The sequence below is a fragment of the Telmatherina bonti genome (assembly GCF_933228915.1).
Source record: "Telmatherina bonti genome assembly, chromosome: 2".
Taxonomy (NCBI): Eukaryota; Metazoa; Chordata; class Actinopteri; order Atheriniformes; family Telmatherinidae; genus Telmatherina; species Telmatherina bonti.
This window is the reverse complement of record NC_136620.1, coordinates 21,912,735-21,934,619: the sequence shown is the minus strand read 5'-3', so window position 1 is coordinate 21,934,619 and position 21,885 is coordinate 21,912,735. Positions and strand designations below refer to the sequence as shown.

The following is a 21,885-nucleotide window of genomic DNA, read 5'->3' as shown; positions in this document are numbered from 1 at the left end:
TCTAGTACCACAAGGACTGTAAGCTTGTATAAGTCCAAGTTGCACCTTATATCATTCAGAATTTTCAACAGTGCAGTTTCTGTACTGCAGTTCGTCCTAAATCCAGACTGAAATTTCTCAAAGATGAAACAATTATTTTAAAAAATCATTTAACTGATTTGTCTTCTACAAGTTATTCTAAGATTTTGCATAAAAATGGTAAGTTTAGCATTGGTCTGTAATTGCTAAAAACATTAAGATCCAGATTGTTCTTCTTCAGGAGGGGTTTCACTTCAGCGGTTTTAAAGGCAGCAGGGAAATGCCTGTCTGAAGGGAACAATTGACAATATCCAGCAACTCACTTTCAAAAGATCCATAAAACATTAAAATAGTGATATGGGAATTTGGTCCAAAAATTCAAGTTGTTAGTTTTACTTTGGAGTTATCTACCAAGCGTCTCAGCATCAACCAGGGCGAAACCCTTCAGCATTTTCTCAGGCAAAAACAAGGATTCAAATGTAATAAAAACAATTTTGTGATTAGATAATACAGAAGATCCTATGGAATCAATTTTGCCCCTGAAGTGATCTGCAAAATCTTCACAAAGGAAATCTGAAGAAGTGATTTGACATCTGTTAAACACAGGATTAAAAAATGTAAATAGTCTGAAAGAGATTTTTTATGTTCTAACTATATCTTTTTGCATTAGAGCATTATTATATACTTTTAATTGCAAACAGTCTACTTAACAATAAATTGTTAGTTTATAGTGGAGCAACAGAATCAAGTGTTGATTTGACTTCATGGATAAAATGATCAACAATGAAATCACAAGATGCAGGTAGAGTAACTGGAGGACATTTACTGAAGATTTGAATAAAATTTGCAGTAATTTCTGATGTAAGACAGCAGTTCCTGACAGTTTGTACTGAGGTCTCCCTCTGAATAAAACTGGTGATGTTGACAAACACACAGTAGTGACCAATACAGCCAAGTCAACAATAAATATATATAATATATGTAACATATATATAATGCTACCCCTCATTTGGTTGATTTATCTCAATGCCAAAAACTTTAAACTTATTTTGCATTCAAAAATTCCCATTCAATATGAATTTGTGGGCCACAGATAGATCTGTAATTCAAAAAAATTTATGTTGTAAGTTAGTTCTTGTAAAATACATTGACAATGAAAAAGACCAAATTGGCCAACACTTAAATTAGGAGGCAACATTCAGGATTATTTTCCCTTGCAATCCATGTGTGAACAGCCCTCAAAGGATGAAAAAATATCGATTAATGAGAAGGAAAGTGAACATCATCTTAACAACTGAGGTAATGACAAGTGAGCTATTTGAGTCAAGCAGAGACAAAGCAAGCAGGCACATATTTGCTGAAAATGACCTGAGAAGTGATGTCTTTTGTACAAAATTAGGACTCTATGATCGTGTTCTAATTGTTGCAACTACCAAGCATTCTTTGTCCAGAGACAGCTTGATCATTGTAGTATTGTAAAAGCAGTAAATCACAGTGATAATAACAGACCTATATGATTATCAGGCATTTAGGTTAGGTTTCCTGAAAGTGGAAAAAGAACGGTTTCAAATCACATTGACATATTCTCTGTGGTCTAATCATGTCTGGAGTTTTAGTGGTGGTCTGGCCAGACGGCACGTGGTGATATTTGAGACTGTGTGGTCAAAGTTGCGCTTTAGAACTCATGCCAAGATGACTTGAGAGGTGATATTCCAGCAAAATATGTCCCACTTGCTATGGTTTGTGAAAATGACATCAACTAGGAAAGAAAGAAGATCTGATAAAACTTGCTGAGCGAACATATTACAGGAAAATTAGTGAGATGTAAGAGTCAATTTATATGGAAGTGGAAACATTATGTGGTTACAGTAGCATTGAAAGCGTCCCATTAGATTTGCATCCATTATAACAATTCTTTCTGGTTTCCATAATACCAGTCAATTCAACATTCCTGTGTAACATCAGCACACAGTTGTATGTAAAGAAAGTGGATCCTCATTTAAGTCTAAGTTTGTATGTGAGAGTACAAAGAAAAAGTTTTAAAATGAAGTAAACACTGTCATTATTCAACTCACAAAAAAAGTGTGGAAAAACTAAATTTAAAAAACTACGATTCAGTAATGTGACAGGGTTCTGTGCGGTACAAGAATGATGCCAATGTCGGTACTCTGTTGAGGTGGTTTTTATTCCCAGGTGCAGCAATATATCCTGTTCAAATATGTACACTATTTACACACAGATTTCTCCAAAACCAGCTTGCCAATGATGATCCAACCTACTGTCCACACTTTTCTGTGATGAGGCCCCTTTGTCACAAATAACTTGTAGAATCACCTTCGACATCATAACTTCATGACATCTTTTCATATGTCGTGGTGGATATTTGGCCCAGTGTTTCTGGCATTTGTAAATGCATAGTTCACACAACATTCTGTCCCACCACTTCAGTAAAGTTTAGGTCTTGGTTGGGCCATTATTATAACACCTTGATAGTGCCTTTAAATCAAGCTTTAACAGTCAGAAAGAAGGCTCATATTCACCTCTACAGAGTATAGATAGTGGAATAGAACCCGGAGGAATTAGTGGGCTGAGGTTGATTTACAGTTACACCGTGTTACTTTCTGACCTTAAACACATGTGTGTCTGACTTGTTTCGATGCCACAGAGACTTTTGTTGTATACATTCATGGAGCTTTTTTTTTTTTTTTTTTTGCCTGCAGCATCTCAAGGCTGAGAAACTGCACTTCATGACTTTTGCTCCTGGGATGTTTTGTCTCACTGCAGCTGAGTTTTGCTTTACATATGACGTAAGTCGCCAGCAACTGGTCATCAACACCTGTCCATTTTGAACACACACCATGACTGATTCATAAAAAGAGTTAAAAAAAAAAGAAATTATCTGAAGAAGAGAGGAACAGTAATAGAGAAATGGACAGACTGAGACAGAGTTGAAGTAGGACACATGATGGACGTTACATTAGCTGTTAATGGGTGACTGGTGTGTGCTGTGGTGTGTAAAGTGACAAAGTGTCCTGAAAGTAACATTTGAAGAGTTAGTTAAGTTTCTCAGTTTTGGAACATTGCTTAACAGTGACAGCTCTAGGAATGTACAGTATTATATGTCGTGTTACCATTAGATAAGTCAGAAACACATATTTTTAAGGTTAGAAAGTTACATGGTGCTACTTTACAAGTGTTTTTCATGCAGCAACATTGTTCGTTGAACTACAATGAAGGGACAATAAGACAGTTTCTTTCTAATTTATAGAATGATTATGCCATTTCATAGGTCATTTGTAATATTTTGCTTATATCTTTTATATATATCTTTTACTTGAAAAACTCTATATGCATATATTGAATGTAAAACATATTTCAATGCCAGTAATTGCTTGTAAGTAATTTTTATATATTGTTGCTTTCAACAATATGCTCAACAAATAAATAGGTAAACATATATTGTATTTTCCTTGTTTCATAGAGGCTATGTTGAATTTCTACAACAAAATTTAAAAAAAATATTAAAGAAATGTTGTCACGCTCATCTTCATCAGCACTCAAATTTCTGACATTATTAGAAACTAAGGAAAGAATTAAGCTGCTGGTTATATTTTAATTCTATTTTAAAAAGTGATAAAAGTTTAGACGTAGTCTGTCAGCAAGATACAAAAAAACCTTTACTGAAATTATTGAATTAATTTGCAAATGTCAAAATAAAAAGTTATTTTAATGTATCTGGTTTTTATTTTGAGTCTGCATTCACGGCACTAGTTTGTAAATATAATAATGTTGTTTGTTTTACCCTGTAAATTAAAAAGAAAAACTGTAACAAAGTTGCTGTTTTTTATACATATTTGCCCATGAATAATATAATTGTTATTTCAAATACTAGTGGTGTCTATAAAATGAATTTAGGACTGGAAATTGCAGTATGGGTGGAAATGTTGCATGGCAGAGGACTGCACTCTGAGTGTTTTTAGTTTCAGAGACATTTATACGGACGGTAGTTATTTTTGTCCCATTTTCACTGTTATTAAAGTGCATTTAATAGAACATCTTTTTCCTTATCATGTTGGACACTCAGTGCGCTTTTACAATACAAGGCCGATTTTCCTATTCATTAACACCTTTCAGTATAAATAGATTTTTTTTTCTTTTTCATAAACAAACTCACGCACATATCAAAGGAAATGTTGGGTTAGCATCTTACCCAAAGACATAAGGACTGGGAAAGACAAACATCAAACCAATGATCTTCTGATTGGCAGGTAACTGCTCGATCTCCTGATCCACATTAGCATTTTTTTACTATCATATTTTTTATTTTGCATTTCAGTAAAAAGAAACAGAGCAGTTACTGAGTGGTACATGTGATATGACTGTGATCTTTTATGCCAGCTGATAAAAGACTTACATTTCAGAGACAACTGTGTTTCTTCACCCTCATCTTTTTCAGAAGCCTCCTCCCTGCTTGTCTTGACAATATCTGGAGGAAAGGATGCAAGGAAGCATAAACATAATGAAAAGCCCTGCATGCTTGAATGGCTGCACTTTGCTTCCTTTCTGTTTGTTGGCATATTATCCTCGATGCGCTACTGCCATCTTTCTGTCAGTGTAATATTGTGAAACTATGCGCATGTGCATGTGCATGAGTAAAGTCATTTTTTTTCTCTGGAAGACAAATACACAGCTCCATCTGAATGCAAATGTTGCCATGCGTCTGCTTTAGGCAAATGCTTGCCTACTGTAATCTATCTCTGACTTTACTTTTCTACTTTCACCTTGCTCAGCTACATGTCCGAAAGTCAAAGGAATAGTTTTAATTAAATTTAAAAGGTTCTTTCTAATGTTATTGATCAACATTACCATGATGACATTTTGTAGTTAAATGTTTGACTCGTCTCGTTAGCTTGTGAAGATAGTGAGTTCCACGTGCACGCAGGGTAAAAAGGGATATAAATTAAACCATAAAATGTAGCAATAAAGCAATAGAAATAAACACAGAGAAGTGCACTCGCTGATGTAAACAAAACACACTTCAAAAGATTTTTAAAAAAGGGTGAACAGATGTTTTATGGGGTTGAAAACAGATGAAACATGTCTGTTAGGCCTTGAGGATACATATAATGTATTTAGCTGTGGAGCTGAATGCAAACAAAACATTGTTTCTTTCCAAGCCTCCACAGGACACCTTCTAATCAAAGCATACTCATGCATTATTAAGTCTAAGAAAGCACCTCAGATACTCTGATAACGACAGGTTAACACTGCTCTGCTTGCATCATCTGCTGTGCTTATGCTAAACGGGCAACGGGTGTTGCGGCTTGCATAAGCTTTGCTTGTGGTCTCACATGCTGCTGGAACCCACTCATATCAGTGGGTGACATCCCTCCAGGGAAAGTTATGCGTCCCTAGGGAGGCAAGAGCATGTCATCAGCACAAACCGTTGGCCAAGGCTCAGAGGGTGCTTTTTAATTGTGGCTCGTGTCATGCTGAAATAATCATGGAGGCTGTGGTGTCAGGAAGAGTTGCCAGCAATAAATAGTGTCTTGTTACGTGGGCCATGTGTTATTTTACAGGTCCTTTTACGTGCATTGTTACACAAATGTTTTTGGGGCGACTGTAAAGAGATCAGACAGGTTTACCTTAGAAATGAATGCCAACTGAGTGTGGGATTTTTGATGAGAGGTGCTATTGAAAGGAATCGGCTAAAGGTAGTTTCCTATTTAGAACTTTAAGACTCAAAGTATGCATTACCACAAGTCTTGCTGAAATAAAAAAGAAAAAAAAAGGCACAGTTCCCCTCATAGCCATTTGTCATTTAGACTTGTTTCTTTTTATTTTGCATCCTAGTTCATTTGGAGATCATTTCCAAAGAAGGCGTTGTATTATTTTTTTTGTTTTTTTATTTTAGTAGAAAAAGTCTAATAGAACTTTATGGGTTGCAGTCGACAATGAATCACAAGGTGTTATGGAAATTCTAATTGTATTTCCACTTCAGCTATCAGTAAGAACAGGGGGATAATTTACCAGCCAAGTGACTGTGAGACAGGTGAAATTGAACGTTCTGGCTTTGAGAGCAAACTCGAGCTTTAATCACAGTATTCAACTAGAAAATCCTCATGTGGAGTGTCTGGTGCATGTTTACCATTAAAAATGAAACTAAAAGCCCAGTGAAGGTCAATCAGCATTGGCATTCAGCCCAGCTAAAGTCTTTCTTTGGATGACTTGAGCGGTGAGATTTCTCCATTGTTTGCTGCTTATCCATATAAGAGACACCGAGTGCAGATCCGGGAAAAGCCACCTCTATTCCATGCTTATGTATGTGCTTAATTAGCTTCAGGAGCCGGTTTGTTGAACAAAAAGCTGAAGAACAAGACATTGATCAAGAGAAAGGCTGGGAAGATAAAGCAGCAAGAGAATCGGGCAACCTGATTTGTTTTTAATTAAAAGTAAAAGGTTTATCCTTGCAGACAGCAGCTCTACTGGTCTCCAAGGGCTGCTCCAATTACAGAGTAAGACTAAAGGAGAAAGACTCACAAATCCAAAGTAAGAAAGATGCCGAGAGATATTGTAGTTATGCTGTAGATTGATTTGTGGTAACACAAATGTGTGAACTGACATGTGTTTCTCTTACACATATGTGTGAATCAACAAGTCTTGAACTTGTTAGTCTGTAAGTGCTGGCTCAGCAGAGAGAGGTGGCATAGGATTTTCCAGTTTAGAGATGTGCTTGTATGCATGTATGTGTGCTAGAGAGGGAAAAGAGGGCGTCTCTGTAGTGGTCCCTCCCCAGCCCTGCCCCTTCACATAGAGCAGTATCCTGTAGCAGGTCCCAAAACTGGAAACTCATTCAGTTCCTTCTGAATGGAGTGTCTTTAACGTAAGAGTGGAGGACTTAACTTTGAGCAAAGAAATCATGAGAGCCTTGCAGTCGGTCCTCGTTGGTGTCTTCCTGACCCTCCTGCTCTGTCTCCCCAGACCCGGTCATGGAGGTAAGTGCCACTCCAAATCATTCTACCAGTGTCCTGTTACCCCCCACCCCCAATACACACACACACACACACACAGGCACATTCCTATTCAAGTCTGTCAGGGATGCATTAAAGATCATATCACAGTGCCTGACCAAAGCTTCCTCACTACATAAATCAAAGTTTGGCAGCTTGGTGAGGTAATGCATTAAATTTAAACTTGAACAAATTCATCTTTAAACCTAGATTGAACAAATAAAAGAATTAAAACTTTGACTTCATATCTACTATTCACAGTATGCAGTCTATCTGTCATTCATTCTTGTGCAGCTTTCTTTTTCCGGGAGGAAACTTAATACATTGGGGAAACGGCGTGCAGTGATCTCACCCTGCTCCAAGGTCTGAGACAACATCTGCTGATTCCTCTTCTGATGTTTTTTTTTTTCCTTTCAGCCTGCATCTGGCTGAATGTGAGAGTGTATTTTACTTGAGAATGTTTGCACTGAAAACATGTTGCCAAAAGGCAGGAGGTAGTGAAGCCGAAGCCCTCTGAGCTGTGGTCCCTCTGCCGGCAGCAATGAATGGCTCTTTGAAAAGTAAGTGCATAGTGGCAGGCATAGTTGCTTCTTATCCACCCAAAGAGAAGAGATGAAAGTAAGAGAGAGAGCAAGGGGCCAGTAAATCTGTGAGAAGCGGTGTGTGCTTGATGGCCAAGGCGTTGCCATAGAGTCTTAGTAAAGTGCCACAGATACACCTTTTCAATATGATACAGTGTGAAGCTGTAACACAGAGTACTGGTGGAATATGTATTGTTTACCAAGTGCATAGAAATTTTACACTTTAACATCAAAATTGTGTAGTGGAACTTGTTAGTGACCATATTCACTTTGAATGTAGGAAAATGTAACAAGAGGTAGGCATGATGATTATGAAGGCTTTTTAGATAAAAAAGAGAAAAAAAACAAAAATCAAAACGTAGCGGTAACTTAGTGTGAGGAAAAGCAGAGAAGTCCGGACACATTTAACATTAAAAATGTAAATGCAGCGGCACATTAAAAAAAAAAAAAAAAAAAAAAAAAAAAAAATTATGAGCATGATAGATACCAAACATACAAGGAAAGTTACAGTTAGCTAACACTGCTACACTAGCATTTCCACACTGTGTAGCAATATTTGCTAAAAATTGCTACACTGTTGATCCTATATGAGAGTTAGCCAAGACTGCTACACTAGAAGTGTTTGCTAGTATTGTTAAACAAGGAATTAACCTATTGTTGATGTAAAAAAGCATATTCAGGTGAACATGTTGCCATGAATGACTACTTTTTTCAGGATTTCTGCATTTATAGCTCAGCAAATTTGAAAGCTTATGTAGGTCAGTAACTTTTCAAACATGCACATATTTTCTGAATAATGATTAAATGTCCTTAGCCTGCAACTTAGGGCAGCTGTTGAACCCATTATTACCCACCCCACCCCACCCCACCCCTCCTCCCCCAGCTATCAGGTCTTAAAGCTGCCACTGCAAATTCCACTCCAATTAAGTCCAGGAAAACCTTTCCTGAAGCGGCTCATTGGCAGCTAAATTGAAAAAAAAAAACACTTTGAACAGAATGGAGGAGTATTGCTTTGTTTCAGTGGCACAAAATCAAAGCTCAGCTGGAGAGCTGGATCCAGTTTCTCATCACTGTGATCAGTTCATCACAAGCATGAAAAGAATTGTCTGCCCTTCTGTTTGCTCATTTATATAGATAAGCCACACTGAATGGAACAGCAATGACACCTCTGTATTACACAATAGCTATCTGATTATGGCCACCTTTACTGGTAATTTACAGACACAGTTTGTATAGACAGAGTTTTCATTTTATACAGTACACAGCATTACTGTTATGGTAGTGATGAGTGCATATATGATGCAGCAGATGTTACTTTCCACAGATCTGAGAGCAAATGCTCCTCCAATCAAAATGATGGCAGGATGAAACGAGTAAAAACTGTACAGGGTAACGGTTTCTCCTCATCTAATTATCTGTTGGCATGATCTTTGCTGCCTCCGTGTGAACAGAACTCACCCACTGACCCCAGAGAGATAAATGCTAAAGCTGACCAGATGTACCAAGTCACTGATTAGATTTTTTTGCCCCCCCTTTGCTCAACAAAATGCCTACCGCAAGCTGTTGGGGGACTCTTCTGAAAATTACAAACAAGGCTTTCAGAGGGTTTGGCTTCTTCTCAGAGTTTATGTCTTCAAATGTTTGAGGTCATGCGCCACAGGAGGTCTGGAAGCTTTCTTGTTCTGGGATTGGCACCTTTCTTTGAGGAATCACAGTGCGGGCTCTCTTTAGCTGTTGAAGCGATTTATCTGTTCCCTCCAGGGACATCTTGCACTGTTGCAGAAGTGGTTTAAACACAACATAGTGAGCCATACCCTTTAAAATCATTATGTTTTCTTGCGTGGAGTAGCCTCCCAGTGTCCTATACAGTCTTACAGTGTTTCACTGCTTACAAACACTTAGCACAAGTAAATCAGATCAAATATTATTTTATTTTTTCTTTATAAATGTATGTTTAAAAGCAAATATATGACATGAAGCATAGATATCCTTCTGTTAAGCACCTTAGTAATCCAACATCAAAGGGCAACAAATCCTCCAACTGTTTCTGTTTATCAGTGAATATCATTTCCTCATAGAAGTGACATATTTTTTGGCACTGAAACAGACAAGCAGCATGGCTCTGTATTGAGCAGCCTTTTCCACATCAAGGGATGTTCACTTTATCATAACTGTATCTGAAATTGGACATGACATCCTCCTGTTCCGTGTCTTCGAAACACCCTGCAGCTCTGTAGCTCTTAAACCATCATTAAAGCCACCCTTCAACGACCGCTTTACCAAAGTTTGGAAAAATGGGGAAGAGTGGATATTTCTAAACTAAAAACTGCTTTCAGTGCATGCATGTTGTTTGGTTGGTATGGTAATAGAGGATTTTGCCTGTGATTTTTTTTTTTTTTTTTTGTCAGTACATCGATATAAGGAAGTGTGCTCCCACAGAGGCCACGTCTGCTGCCGCTCCCATACGAATACAGTGGAAAGTTAATGACTTTTACTTGCCCCATTAAAAGCCTTCCTACATCATTTTTTCTTTGTTGTCTTAGTTAGCTTTGTGGGAATTCATTTGAAGCATTTTGGCTGGGCTTCAAAATAAATATGAATGAACAGATGAAAGAAAGAAAGCCAATAGTTGGTGGCAGAACTGATACGGCTGTCTGTCTTTCCTACCATATACAACATGTGTGACATGTCAGAGATACCAGATAATAGTTACAGAGCACTGACGCATTAACTATATCGCTTGAATAACTTGTAGTAAGATCAAACATCTACAAAAGTACCGTTTCTAATGCACATTGTGACCATTTTCTTAATGTTTCACTCCCAGAATGTTTGTATTCTCAGTCACAGAACATAACAAAGACATTTACATCCGGAGACTGCATATGAGCTCTTTATTTCCCCTTGGGTCTAGTGTCTCTATAGTAACAAGAGAAGAAAAAAAATATGGAATTTGCCTGGCTTTGTGAAGTGTCAGCATACAAGGCCGCCATGTGTTCCTTGATAGTTGGCAGAGAGAACGGTGCAACTACAAGTGTCTCCCTAGAAGACTAATAAGTCCAATATTTCCAAAGGGAAATGAATAAGATTAGTGTTATGCTGCTTAATCTGATCCCACAGACACAACTTTTGACCTTCCACTCACCTTTTAGTTTAAACACGTAATGTTGGGAGGGACAGAGATGTAGCTTTTTGAAAGAAATCCAAACAAGATAACCAGAGTGTTTATAAATGTAGAGGAGAACGTTCTCTGTGTAAATCCCTCTACATGCCAATGAGAAGCATATTCTATTGTTTACTTCAACTTCGTGGGAATTGTAGGAATTCAAAATCTACTTTTAACCACACAAAAATGTCAGAGAATATAACTTTAGGATGAGCTATTTTAGCATAAAACAGTGTCAACGAGTCAAAAACATTGGAGAGAAAAACTTTTTTTTTTTTTTTTAACTTTTTATTTTGTTTTAACGTCTGTCTTCCTTAAAAAAACCATAAACTCTGGAGGTTCCTGTGCTTCAAAACGAGCGCAATTCTTCTAAAACTTAAGTGTTACACATGAGTCGTCTTATACCAAAGGCATTCCCTCACTGACAAACTTTTGGCTTCACAAAAATGAGACCTTTCTAACACATTCGAACATGGAAGACAATCAGTATTGATAATGTTTCTTGCAATATGATTCCCTCACTTCTGCTTGCCTGACATTTCTTCCTGCCTCTTGTACAGAAAAAGAAATCTGTGAATCATGGTTTATTAACTATTTTAGAAGATTTGAGCCCAAGGCAAACATCGTCGCATGAATTCAATGTTAGATGTATAAGTAACCTGCTTTACCCAAATCCTTTCCTCTCTCCATAAATTCATCTTGTTATGACAGGTAGAATTATCTGATCTGCTATATGTCTACTCAGGGATCACAGCATTTGCCCAGGTTGAACTTATTAAAGGTTTGATTCCTGCGACAGAAAAACTCCTGCCAAGATGTTGATGAATAACTACTGCACATTCAACTGAGCTGCTCCGATTACTACCATCAAGACATGAAAAATTGTCAGGCCTAATGAAAATTATTTAAAAAAAAATTAGCTTAATGAAGAATTTCACTCTTGTATTTCTTAAACAGGTCACTGACACCTCAAAACAGTCAAGGGAACACAGAGGGCAAGTGTTTCTGTCAAATTATTTGATTTAATTTAGGTGTCAAAATAAAAGCACTTGAAAAGGTTACTATGGGTCGTCAAAGTCAAACTATGAGATAAGCAAGCTGGGAACGATCTTTACAACTAACATTTGGAAAAAATATATATATAGTTCTGTTTGTTCTCTAAAAAAACTTGGCTAGTCTTGGGGTGAGGCTACATTATCAACTAGCCACCTGCACCAGGTCCCAGCAACTCACCCCATAGGTAGTCTGGTAATACATTGTACAGTGTTTATTGTGCTTAACCTTGGTTATTTCGTTTTAAACTGAGTTTACAGGAAGTACATTCCTCATTATGTGTGTGTTTAATTCACTGCAGACTAATAAATAATAATTCAAACATTGGAAAGATCATTAACAGAGCCTCCCATATTGTTTTGTCTGTTTTAAATAGTTTAAGCAAGTCATATGCAAGCACAGGATATAATAAGTAGCACAGTAGCAGAAGTATGGGATGACGCTTTCTGGTTGTCCCTTACAAGCTTTGCAGATGTAGCAGATGAACATTTCTTCCACAGTGAGGAAATGCCCTGCTCTCCTTCTAAATGTATCATGAGTATTCAACGACTTCAAAAGCAGAAGCACTCAGTTTATTCTTATTGTCATGCAGAAATGCAGCAAAAAGATCTGTCCCTCGCTTTAGGACTCAATCCTCCCCTTGCAGATGATCTTTTCCACATTGCTCTCTTTGAGGTTGCTGGCTGTCAATGGTAAGCTGTTCGGATTATAGTTTAGGGCTATCATGTACTTAGAGTGAGAAGACAGCCCACACACAGACCTCATTTAGCACTGGGTGTGTACACAAAAGAGTTTCTGTGCATAAACACAGGCCCAAATTCTGTCCCAAGGTACAAGGTCAAAGGCCAACTTACGGTGGCCTCCAGTGTTGATGTAACCCCTTCCACGTCAATCAGATAAGCTGGTGCAAGGGGTTTTTGCAGCAGCTTTGTGACGAATGGTCTACTCCCAGATTTAAGGGCCATAAGTGGTAATTTGGGATTTCAGATTGTTGTGATTACCTTGAAGCCATGCAATTTTAGGCAATTAAAAGGACACAGTCTTACCTACAGCAGCAGCAGAACGGGATAATATCTGCATGACTGACGGAAGAAAATAAACAACATTCAGTTCATGGGCAAAGGAACACAGTCTAATGGATGGACATCACCAGACATACGTGAGAAATGGTCACTTTGGGGAGGAGAAAGGCGGAGAGTATTTGGGGGACAAAAAAAGTTGATATAAGCACTAATTTTCTAAATAATTTTTCTGCATAACACTGAATGTTTTGCAAAAGTTTTTGAACAAAAGTGTTGCTTTGAAGCGAGATCATATGTAGTAAATGCCACAGTGACAACGAAAGATGCAGCCACTTACTGACTGTATACAAAATGACAACATTACTCTGCAACAGTAAATCTGTGGAATCACACCCTGACTTTTCCAGTCAGATGAGGCAGTGGATGCACCACATATAGTGTCAGGTGTTCGTTCTCTTGTGTCTGCCTATTTGGTACAGTCAGCCACAGCAGCCCTCTTGCCAGAGGCTGTAAAGGTGCATAGCGGACAGGATGACAAATGTATATATATAAACATGTTTTAAATTCGTTCAGACTTGATTTTTGGAAAGTGATATATTTATCTGTCACCAGTGAACTAAATTTATGGCCACATAACATATTTTATTTCTTGTTTTGCATTTAAATGCGTTTTCAACTTTAATTACCAGTAAGGATGTGCACATCATGAACACATCATGCTAAATATTATCAATTCAAACAATAAAACCTAAATAAGGTTTTTAAGTCTAAAATTGTATAATTAAGTTGGAGAATATTTGTCTTTTCATTTTCCTCTTAATTTAATCATGTCAAATCAAGGCCAGCCTGACCATTTGTAGGAAAACTTGCTGTGGACAGCTGGAGCAATTTCGATGCTTTCTGAGTTGAACAACACTGATGTTTTAATTAGAGATGAGGTAATCTGTTTATCCCACATGTGTTGAGTTTTCATGAAGATCCAAGACCTCTTGTTATATCAGATGAGTTTCTCTGGGGCACTGTTAGGACCTGAGACAGAGTGGTTACCAGGGTGGTAACCTTACAAAGTGGACATGTGACAAATTTTCATGGTTTTCCAGTTATTCAGCCATAGAAGAAGTCATTAGAATTGTCCAAATAATCATTTTAACTTTTGGTCAGAGATCAATAAGTAAAGTTGTAGGATTGGGCTTCTTAGTAGTCATGTCTTTTGGGTTTTAGTCAGAACAGTCAATCTAACACTCATTTAAACCTTTCCGGAAAGAATAAAAGATATATTGAATTCAGTCAGATTAGATGGAAGGAGACTTGTCAGGATATTGGCTGTTGCCTCATTGGGTTGTAGGAAAAAAACAAGAGTGATTTCCAGAAATAACAAAACATGTTACAGTTAGTATGAAATAACAGAAGAAAATAGCAATACTGGAACCAGTATAAACAATACCTTATCGAACCACAAAGGAACCTGAATGGGAATGTTAAGAACTCAGGTGTATTGTAGGGCCCTGAGAAGGACAGGCTCATATTCTTACCCCACTGCAGAAACTTAACTGTGTTTATATTTGATAAGCGTAGTTGGGATTTTAGTGCCCAAAATGAAAACTCCAGAGAAAATTCTCATCATCGCGGACCTGCCAAGCTTTAAATAAGCAGGAATTATGCATGACCAGATGTCTTGATATGAGCAGCCTCCATGGGCTTTTCTTTTTTTTTTTTCATTTCTCTCCTTTTTTCTTTTCTTTTAGGATAATAGTCAGTTTTATCATTTGACTGAAGATGAATACATTCTTCTCTGGCTACCATTGTTTCTCTTATCCACAGAATATAAATTATAAGTGAAAAGGAAATACAAAATGTCTCCTCTAACAACGGAGCATTTATGGAATTAATCACTCAGTTTACCCACCAAGATCATCTGTCAAGATCTTTCCTTCTTGTTTATGGTAAACGTTATCAACTAATAAACTTATCAGACGTCATAACGTTATCATATGATAGGAATTAAAGTCTATATTTGATTGATAAACAATGCTTGCTTTGTCTGACACTCTGTAAAAACTCACATGTCCCAATGAGTGGTATCAGAGGAATGTGGCCAGCAGGATGAAAAAAAGAAAACTGTCAAAGCAAAGGAAAAGCAGCATGAATCAGTTAGGATCAAGCCAAAGATGAAGGTTGTCATCAAACTGTCTTTTAACTTGTCTAACATAGACAAAGCAACGCTAATGAAGGAAGGTTAGCGCGCCCCAATGAACAAGTTAGAACAAGAGCTGAAACGAAAAGGGAGACTGGCTTGCTTTCAGAAGTGATCATGTTCTGCCACCAAACATCCAACCCCCGGTGCTACGGATCATGTCTGAGGTGTCACACTGTAAGAATCCACCACTTCCAGCAGCTTGGAAGACTCCATCACTGTGGCGAGACCTCGCAAGACAGCAACCACTGCAGTGACCACAGGTGCACATGTCCCGCTTTCTCCTCTGCCTCCGCAGGCATCGTCTGTAGCTGGATTAAACTCAGTCCAATTCATCCTCACAAAGTGTAGAAACTATATTTTTGGCATGTCAGGTTTTTGTCTGCTGCAGATTTTCCCTTAAAGTTTTTACACCGTAGCAAGTTGCAAAATAATTCAACAGCATCAGTTTAATTGATCTCGTGCAGCCTTTCGGCAAAATGAAGGTATGTAAACTTGTGCAGGTTAGAAACAGAGTGTAACATCACAGTTTCTTTTGACTGGATGTAGAAGTTTGCTCAGTGGCAAGGGGATGATAAAAACATCTCCATTGTGCTGCACATTTCTGTTTTTTGAGTAAAATTTATTACATAGATGTGATTAATTGATCTAATCCTCACAGAATTTCTCTTTTAATTACAAAGTGTATCATCAAGTTGAAATATTAAACAGACTGTTATTCATATATGTAATGTTGTATTTTATGTTAAATCTGCCATATTACAGCTGACATCTGCTAAATTCCCATTTCAAGTCTTGGCAAAAGTTGGGTTTTTTTTCCTGCAGAAGAGGAAAACATTTCTTTTACATTGTATTCTATACTTAATCTGCTTCGACATTCAGATACAAATTCTTTTGCATCAATCAAGACAACACTGTAAAACATACTGAAAAAGTTGATTTTGACTTGCTTACTGTTTTATTCTACTGAGGGACTGTTTTGTTCACACTATCCCTCAGAGACCAAGTCTGCTATTTTTACAGCAGAAGCTGCACATGACTCATTATTTTAAATAAAGAGATATGTGCTGCGAGTGTGGGGAGTCTTTCAGGCCCTGAGGGACTCTGACTCATAAGCACAAGGCTGCAGTGGCTAATCATGAGACATCAGACTCCAGAATAATGGTTTTTATGCTTCTAATTAGCACTCGACAACTTGTTGTTGCCCTCTGGTCCAAAATGACGGGATAGAGCGACGTAGCTGATGATATGTGTCAGTCTCTGGGTAGATATAAAATGTTTCTACAAATTGCATTTACTGGCAAAGTTTAGCGTCTTGATGGACGCCTGATGGATCACCTCAACAAAAATGTGAGATGATGGTCGCTACTTTCTATGTGGGCAATTTTTAGTGAGTTGAAAGAAACAGGATTGCACACACTATAATTCCAACAACATGGCAGTAGGAGGCTGCTGTTCAGAAGGCCACTTTTCAAAGCATGCTGACATGAAGGCAGATGGGCGCCAGCTCCTGTCCTCTTGAAGGTCTTCATCAACACTGCCAAGTGATCATGAAACACTGAGTAATTTGAAGGCAGGCAGCATCATTACAGGCAAGGTTTCAGACAAAATCAACAGGGGGGGTGTTGGCATCAGGCGCTGCATCGGGTAGATGACATGCTGGAATCACATTTAGTAGATAAATAGAGCAACACAACCAACGACATCCCGTGTTGCCCTACATGAGGTTGATGAATGAGGAAGGAGGTGGAAAAGCAATCCAGGGTGGGGATTTTGTGTGTGTGTTCATGGCTGTGTTTATGTTTGTGTGTGAGGGCGTGTATGTGCTGTGGTTCACACAGATTTCAGTGTTCAGTGGCCAGAGCAAATGTCGTCATCCTACTGGTTATGAAGGCTTAAAATAACCAGAGGAAATAGTGTGTCCCATGAAGTTTGGTTTGACTCAGTGTTCGGCTGTCTGCAGTTGCACGAAGCAGGAACCAGCTGCACAGCGGACCTTTAACACATGCCACCCATCGGACTATTCATACAGCCAAACTCTTTGTACAGCCTTGAGTCTTTCACACAGATCTGCTAAACCAGACACTGAAAGGTTAAACATAGTTACAAAGTGGACAGAAAGTAAGTGTGGTGTGGATTTTGTGTGAAGTAACTTCTTCCTTAATTTAGAATCTGCTGAAGACTAAAACTAACACGTTTCCATTAGGTAACTATCTATAAGGGAAATCACAAGTTTTTTGTTTTTTTTATACATTTTAGTTCCAGATTTTTGGGATGATGAAATTAATGAAACTTTGAAATAGTTAAAAAAAAAAAATAAAAAAAAGTACCAAGTTCTCCAGTACACATGAGCTTCCTGTAAATGGGATGACCTAACCCTGGCCAAAAGCAGCATCTTCTTTTTTTTCCCATTTGATCATCCAGTATGTTTTGAGAGGAGGGTAGAGTTTTCCCAGCATCCTCTGAGACAGAGGTCAAATCGCTTAATCCTAATGGGCTTAAGTGATGTCACAGCTGTAGTCCTGATATCTTCATCTGGATCGGAAAATGTTATGAAAAGCAGAAGTACATCAAACTATTGCAAACGCACAGTTGACTCACACAAGCCACAAGCCATCAACATAATCTAAAAAAAAAAAAAATTCTTTTGGGGGGGGGGGTGATGAGTCATACATACTTTCACCCAAAGATCTTTTCACAATTTGAAGAATGTAAGTTTTTTTTCTTTTTTTTTTCTTTTGTTAATAGAATATGGTTTAATGGGATCTAGATGTCAAAAACATCCTGAAATGAGCCTCTTTTGCATTTTCACAAATATAACAAAGGTCTCAAAAATCATAAACTGTGTTTTAATGAGTCTGCACGATATTTTAGTCCTGATTTGAAGAGTGCAAGTATTGTTTTTTTTTTTGTTTTTTTGTTTTTGTTTTTTTAACAGGAATGGTGTAGACATCAAATATGTTAAAAAAAAAATATATATATATATATATATATTTATTTTCACAAATAGAATGATGGTTTAAAAACTCAAAAACCTTCTTTAATGAATCTGCTATGTAGAATATTTCACTCCATGTTTGAAGAATGTCAGTCTTGTAGTTTTTGGTCTGTTCCAATGTAGTCTGGGTTTCTAAAAATTCACTGGTACAGCCCTTTACACTTGTGGTAAATTAGAAATTGTGAATTGAACGTTCACTTAAGCATTATATTCTGAAAAGTTAATAACTGTACAACTCTTTTTTTAAACTGCAATGTTGCAGACATTTTATATTCTATCAAGACATTTGCTGTCATCATAACCATAAAGAACAGCAACCCTTTGCTCTGTAAGTATGATGTTAACCAGTCTGTTAAACAGGTCTTGTTTCCAGTCTTTTATTTGGGTTTGCTAAAAGATTGACTCCTCTATGTGCTCTGTGGACTGGAAAAAGATTCAGAAAATGACTGATAACATCATGCATATGACTGTATCTGGTGTTGAAATGTTATTGATGCATCAAAACTGTCGGAAAGTAAAACTGTCTGATTACATCGTGATATTATCTTTTTTTTCTAGGTTAAACTTAGCCTTGTCCTGCATCTTGCCATTTGTTAGAGTGGTGTTTATGAAACTTTTTGGGCAACAACCCCTAAGATAACATACGCTGTTGTTTGAGACCCCTCTCCATCAGAATCTTCCTGAAAAAGAGAATGAAGTGGCTTTTTGGTAAACCGAATCAGAGAGATAATGTCAAATTTAAACCAATCAATTAAATTAAACTAAAATCAATGTGCTAATAAAATGTATTTATTTCTACATTAATGGTTTCATTTTGACAGCTTTGGTAAAAATCTCATATTTATTTGGTAAATGTAAGCTATATATCTTTTTTACAATCACCTGTCAACCGCCTAATACGATTTTGCGACTGTCAGTTTGAGAAACACTGCGTCAGAGCGTTGCAATCTTTCCACCCATGTCCCACCATCAGACCCCTGTGTGCATTTCCCTTCATGCTTATTGCTTTGCAGACAAAAAAAAAAAAGCTCTCATGCTTTGCTACCAAGCTTTGCATCTCCAGACGTTATTCACATTTCATGAACTTTGTCGAGGCCTAGTCAAACAAAAAAAGGGAAGAAAAAAAAGAAACAATGACATGCTCGATTAAGCGAAAAAATACAGCAAATAGTTTCACCCTCTCGTTTGGATGGACAGAAAGACAGACTGTAAGAGAAGAATCAGGATGTTTGAGCTACTGACAGCAGCAGCTGAGCACACTGAAGTCAACAAAGAAGTACAGATGATGAAAAGGATAGCTGTGCACCGTGAACAACCCATATTTTTCTGGCCAACTATGCATTCTAATGTCCCACATCGTCTCACTCTGAGCCATGGGAGAGAGTCTTTGGGGAGCGAAGTTGCAGAGAAGGGCAGCTGACCATGTGTGACCCCGGAATGTCTTGTCCCTTTCCAGCCAGAACTACATTCCCAAGCTTCTCCTCAGGATCAATCCCCATTGTAGAAGTGACCACAAAGGACATGTTTAAAACATTGTTTGGTTTAGTTTGGATTTGATGAGTTTAATTGCTATGCTTCTGCAATCCTTCGTTGTTTACAGTCCTCTGAAGTGGCACGTATGCTGCTGTTTGTTTAAACATCACAAGAGAGAAAGCTCCCGTTCCATTTTTTAAAGCAAACCTTTGATTTACAAAAGCCGTTCAGGTAAATCTAATAGCAATGCACTCCAGTGCTTAACTAATAACCTGTGGAGGCGTTCTAGCTAAATAACAGTGGGAGAAATCATTTTGCTTCACATCATGGTACCAATAATGAGTGGATGGCAGTTTGCTGAAGGCCAGCCTAAGGTGGAAACTAAACCTACTTTTCTGGCTGCCTGATTCTCTAATACAGATGCATTTGTTAGTTTAATGATGATGCCTCAAGTATGTAGTTGCCCTTCTTCTGGCACACTGAAACTAATCTTGATTTTCAGAAAGGGAGAATTGTTGAGTAAAAACAACGGCGTGTTTGTTAAGTAGATGCCCATCTAAACGTAGACCAAGGGGAAAGTTTGGATAGTGTCATTTTAAACATTTGCAAGATTCCAAATGGTTCAGATCTCTAAAGCGTTGAACTAAGACTTTTGGAGTCTGGTTTCCCGCTAGCCATATGTTCATAACACGATGACCAGCTGCTCAGTCCTCATCAGCAGGTGAAAGCTGCTTTCATTTAACAAGTTGACTTATTAGCTCCAGTTTGGTATCAAATAGGATGTAGGTGAAGAGGAGAAGACACGTTTAAATGGGTTTAAGTTGCAGCATCAGTCAATTGAGACATCAAAGGAGGGGAACCATGTTCAAGGCTTTATGCACAGAGACTTTAGCAGGCAGTGAAAAAGAGGTCAGCAGTTTAAAATAGAAATATATGCTCTCTAAAAGAAAAAAAAAAGGTTTGCAGCCTTGTTCCTACTTTGCAGGCGTTATCAAAACAGGCAACATGTCAGTTATGATGGGTTCAGAGAAGTGACAGGAGTTTGATTCGACGAAATGAAAAGTTCAATTACCACCATGTTGCTTCAGATCCCTGCGCATGTATTTTTCTTCTTTGTCTCAACACTAATTCATTCAGCAGATGTTGTAGTAGTGGAATTCTGGTGTCATCAAACAAGCAGCTACATATGAGCAAAAGTATTTTCTTGGCAGCTGAACATGGAATAAATGATGTCCACTGTCCTGCCTGTAAGAATGTTGACTGAATGTGACTGAAATCTGTGGTTTTTCCTGCACGATAGCTCTGCTTTACTGATCTACAGTATTTTCATGACAAGTGAATTGTAAAAAGTATAGGTGGTTGTTGGTTTGTCAGGACATTGATGGACTTAACACAATGATGCATGGTAACCAGCATCCACAAGACACTTCATTAGATACACATTTAATTCACAGAGTTAATCAGCCACATGACATGGTAGTGCCTCAATGCATCACCATATCAAACAAAGCTTTTAGCCAAAAGCACATTTTAAAGGATTTTGAAGTGTTATGCACCAACATCTATTTCAGTATTTTTGCTGAAAAATTGATTTATAACCATTCATTTGAACTGTTTGCACTCATCACTAGTGCAATACAAAAATCACAAACAAACAACAATCATTTTTAAAGTTAATGTTTGCACATGTAAATAGAATTGTGAAAGGCTATCAAGGGAGAATGTGTTAAAAAAAAAAAAAAAGAAAGAAAATTATTTAATTATGTGTAGCTGGATTTATCACAAAACAAATGTCTGAAATCATAACTAAATTTAAAAAAGATAAAATAAAACATCCTCATCAGTATAAGCAGAAAAAGACAGACTTTAAAGCTCCCTCTCCATTCAGCCAGTCCTTGTTAAGCACATCGACATTGCTGTAACCTTCCGTCTCACGTGGGAAACTTTAGGATGATCTTCAATTGAGCAGGAGCAGCTGAGCTGCTAGCTCTCCCTCTCCAGAAGTGTCTTTTTTTTATCTTTTACTTGGACTGTTTGTCTCCAGGCTGTTTCAACAGACATTGATATGTGCTGGGAAGTTAAATTCAGACCACGTTCTAATATAAAAAGATATGGTGTGATCCTCTGAAAACTCAAAATTCCACATAATTGCCAGGAATGTTCACTTTTTACCTGCCATCGGCCTTTGTGCACGCAGGTTTGCATTCTTGTGCCAGTAGTTGGGCTGGGCAGAGGCAGTTTGGGAGTGGTCTTAGTGAGATATGCAGTTGGAATTAAACAGAAAACAGCTGCACCTATTCCATCTGTGATGAACCTTTTTATTTCAACCACTTGGTTTTTTTTTAGATGTTTTTTATTTCGATATGTGCA

The 21,885-nt window shown here is 37.7% G+C and overlaps 1 protein-coding gene across 1 annotated transcript in view; it reads left to right on the top strand.

Moving 5' to 3' along the window:
* The first annotated feature begins 6,884 nt into the window (after window positions 1–6,884).
* cspg4 (chondroitin sulfate proteoglycan 4) overlaps window positions 6,885–21,885 on the top strand; it is a 78,479-nt gene continuing 63,478 nt past the window's right edge. Inside the window, exon 1 of the mRNA XM_079260627.1 lies at window positions 6,885–7,013. Coding sequence (XP_079116753.1) covers window positions 6,938–7,013 — 76 coding nt within the window. The 5' untranslated portion in view covers window positions 6,885–6,937. The remainder of the gene's footprint in view (window positions 7,014–21,885) is intronic.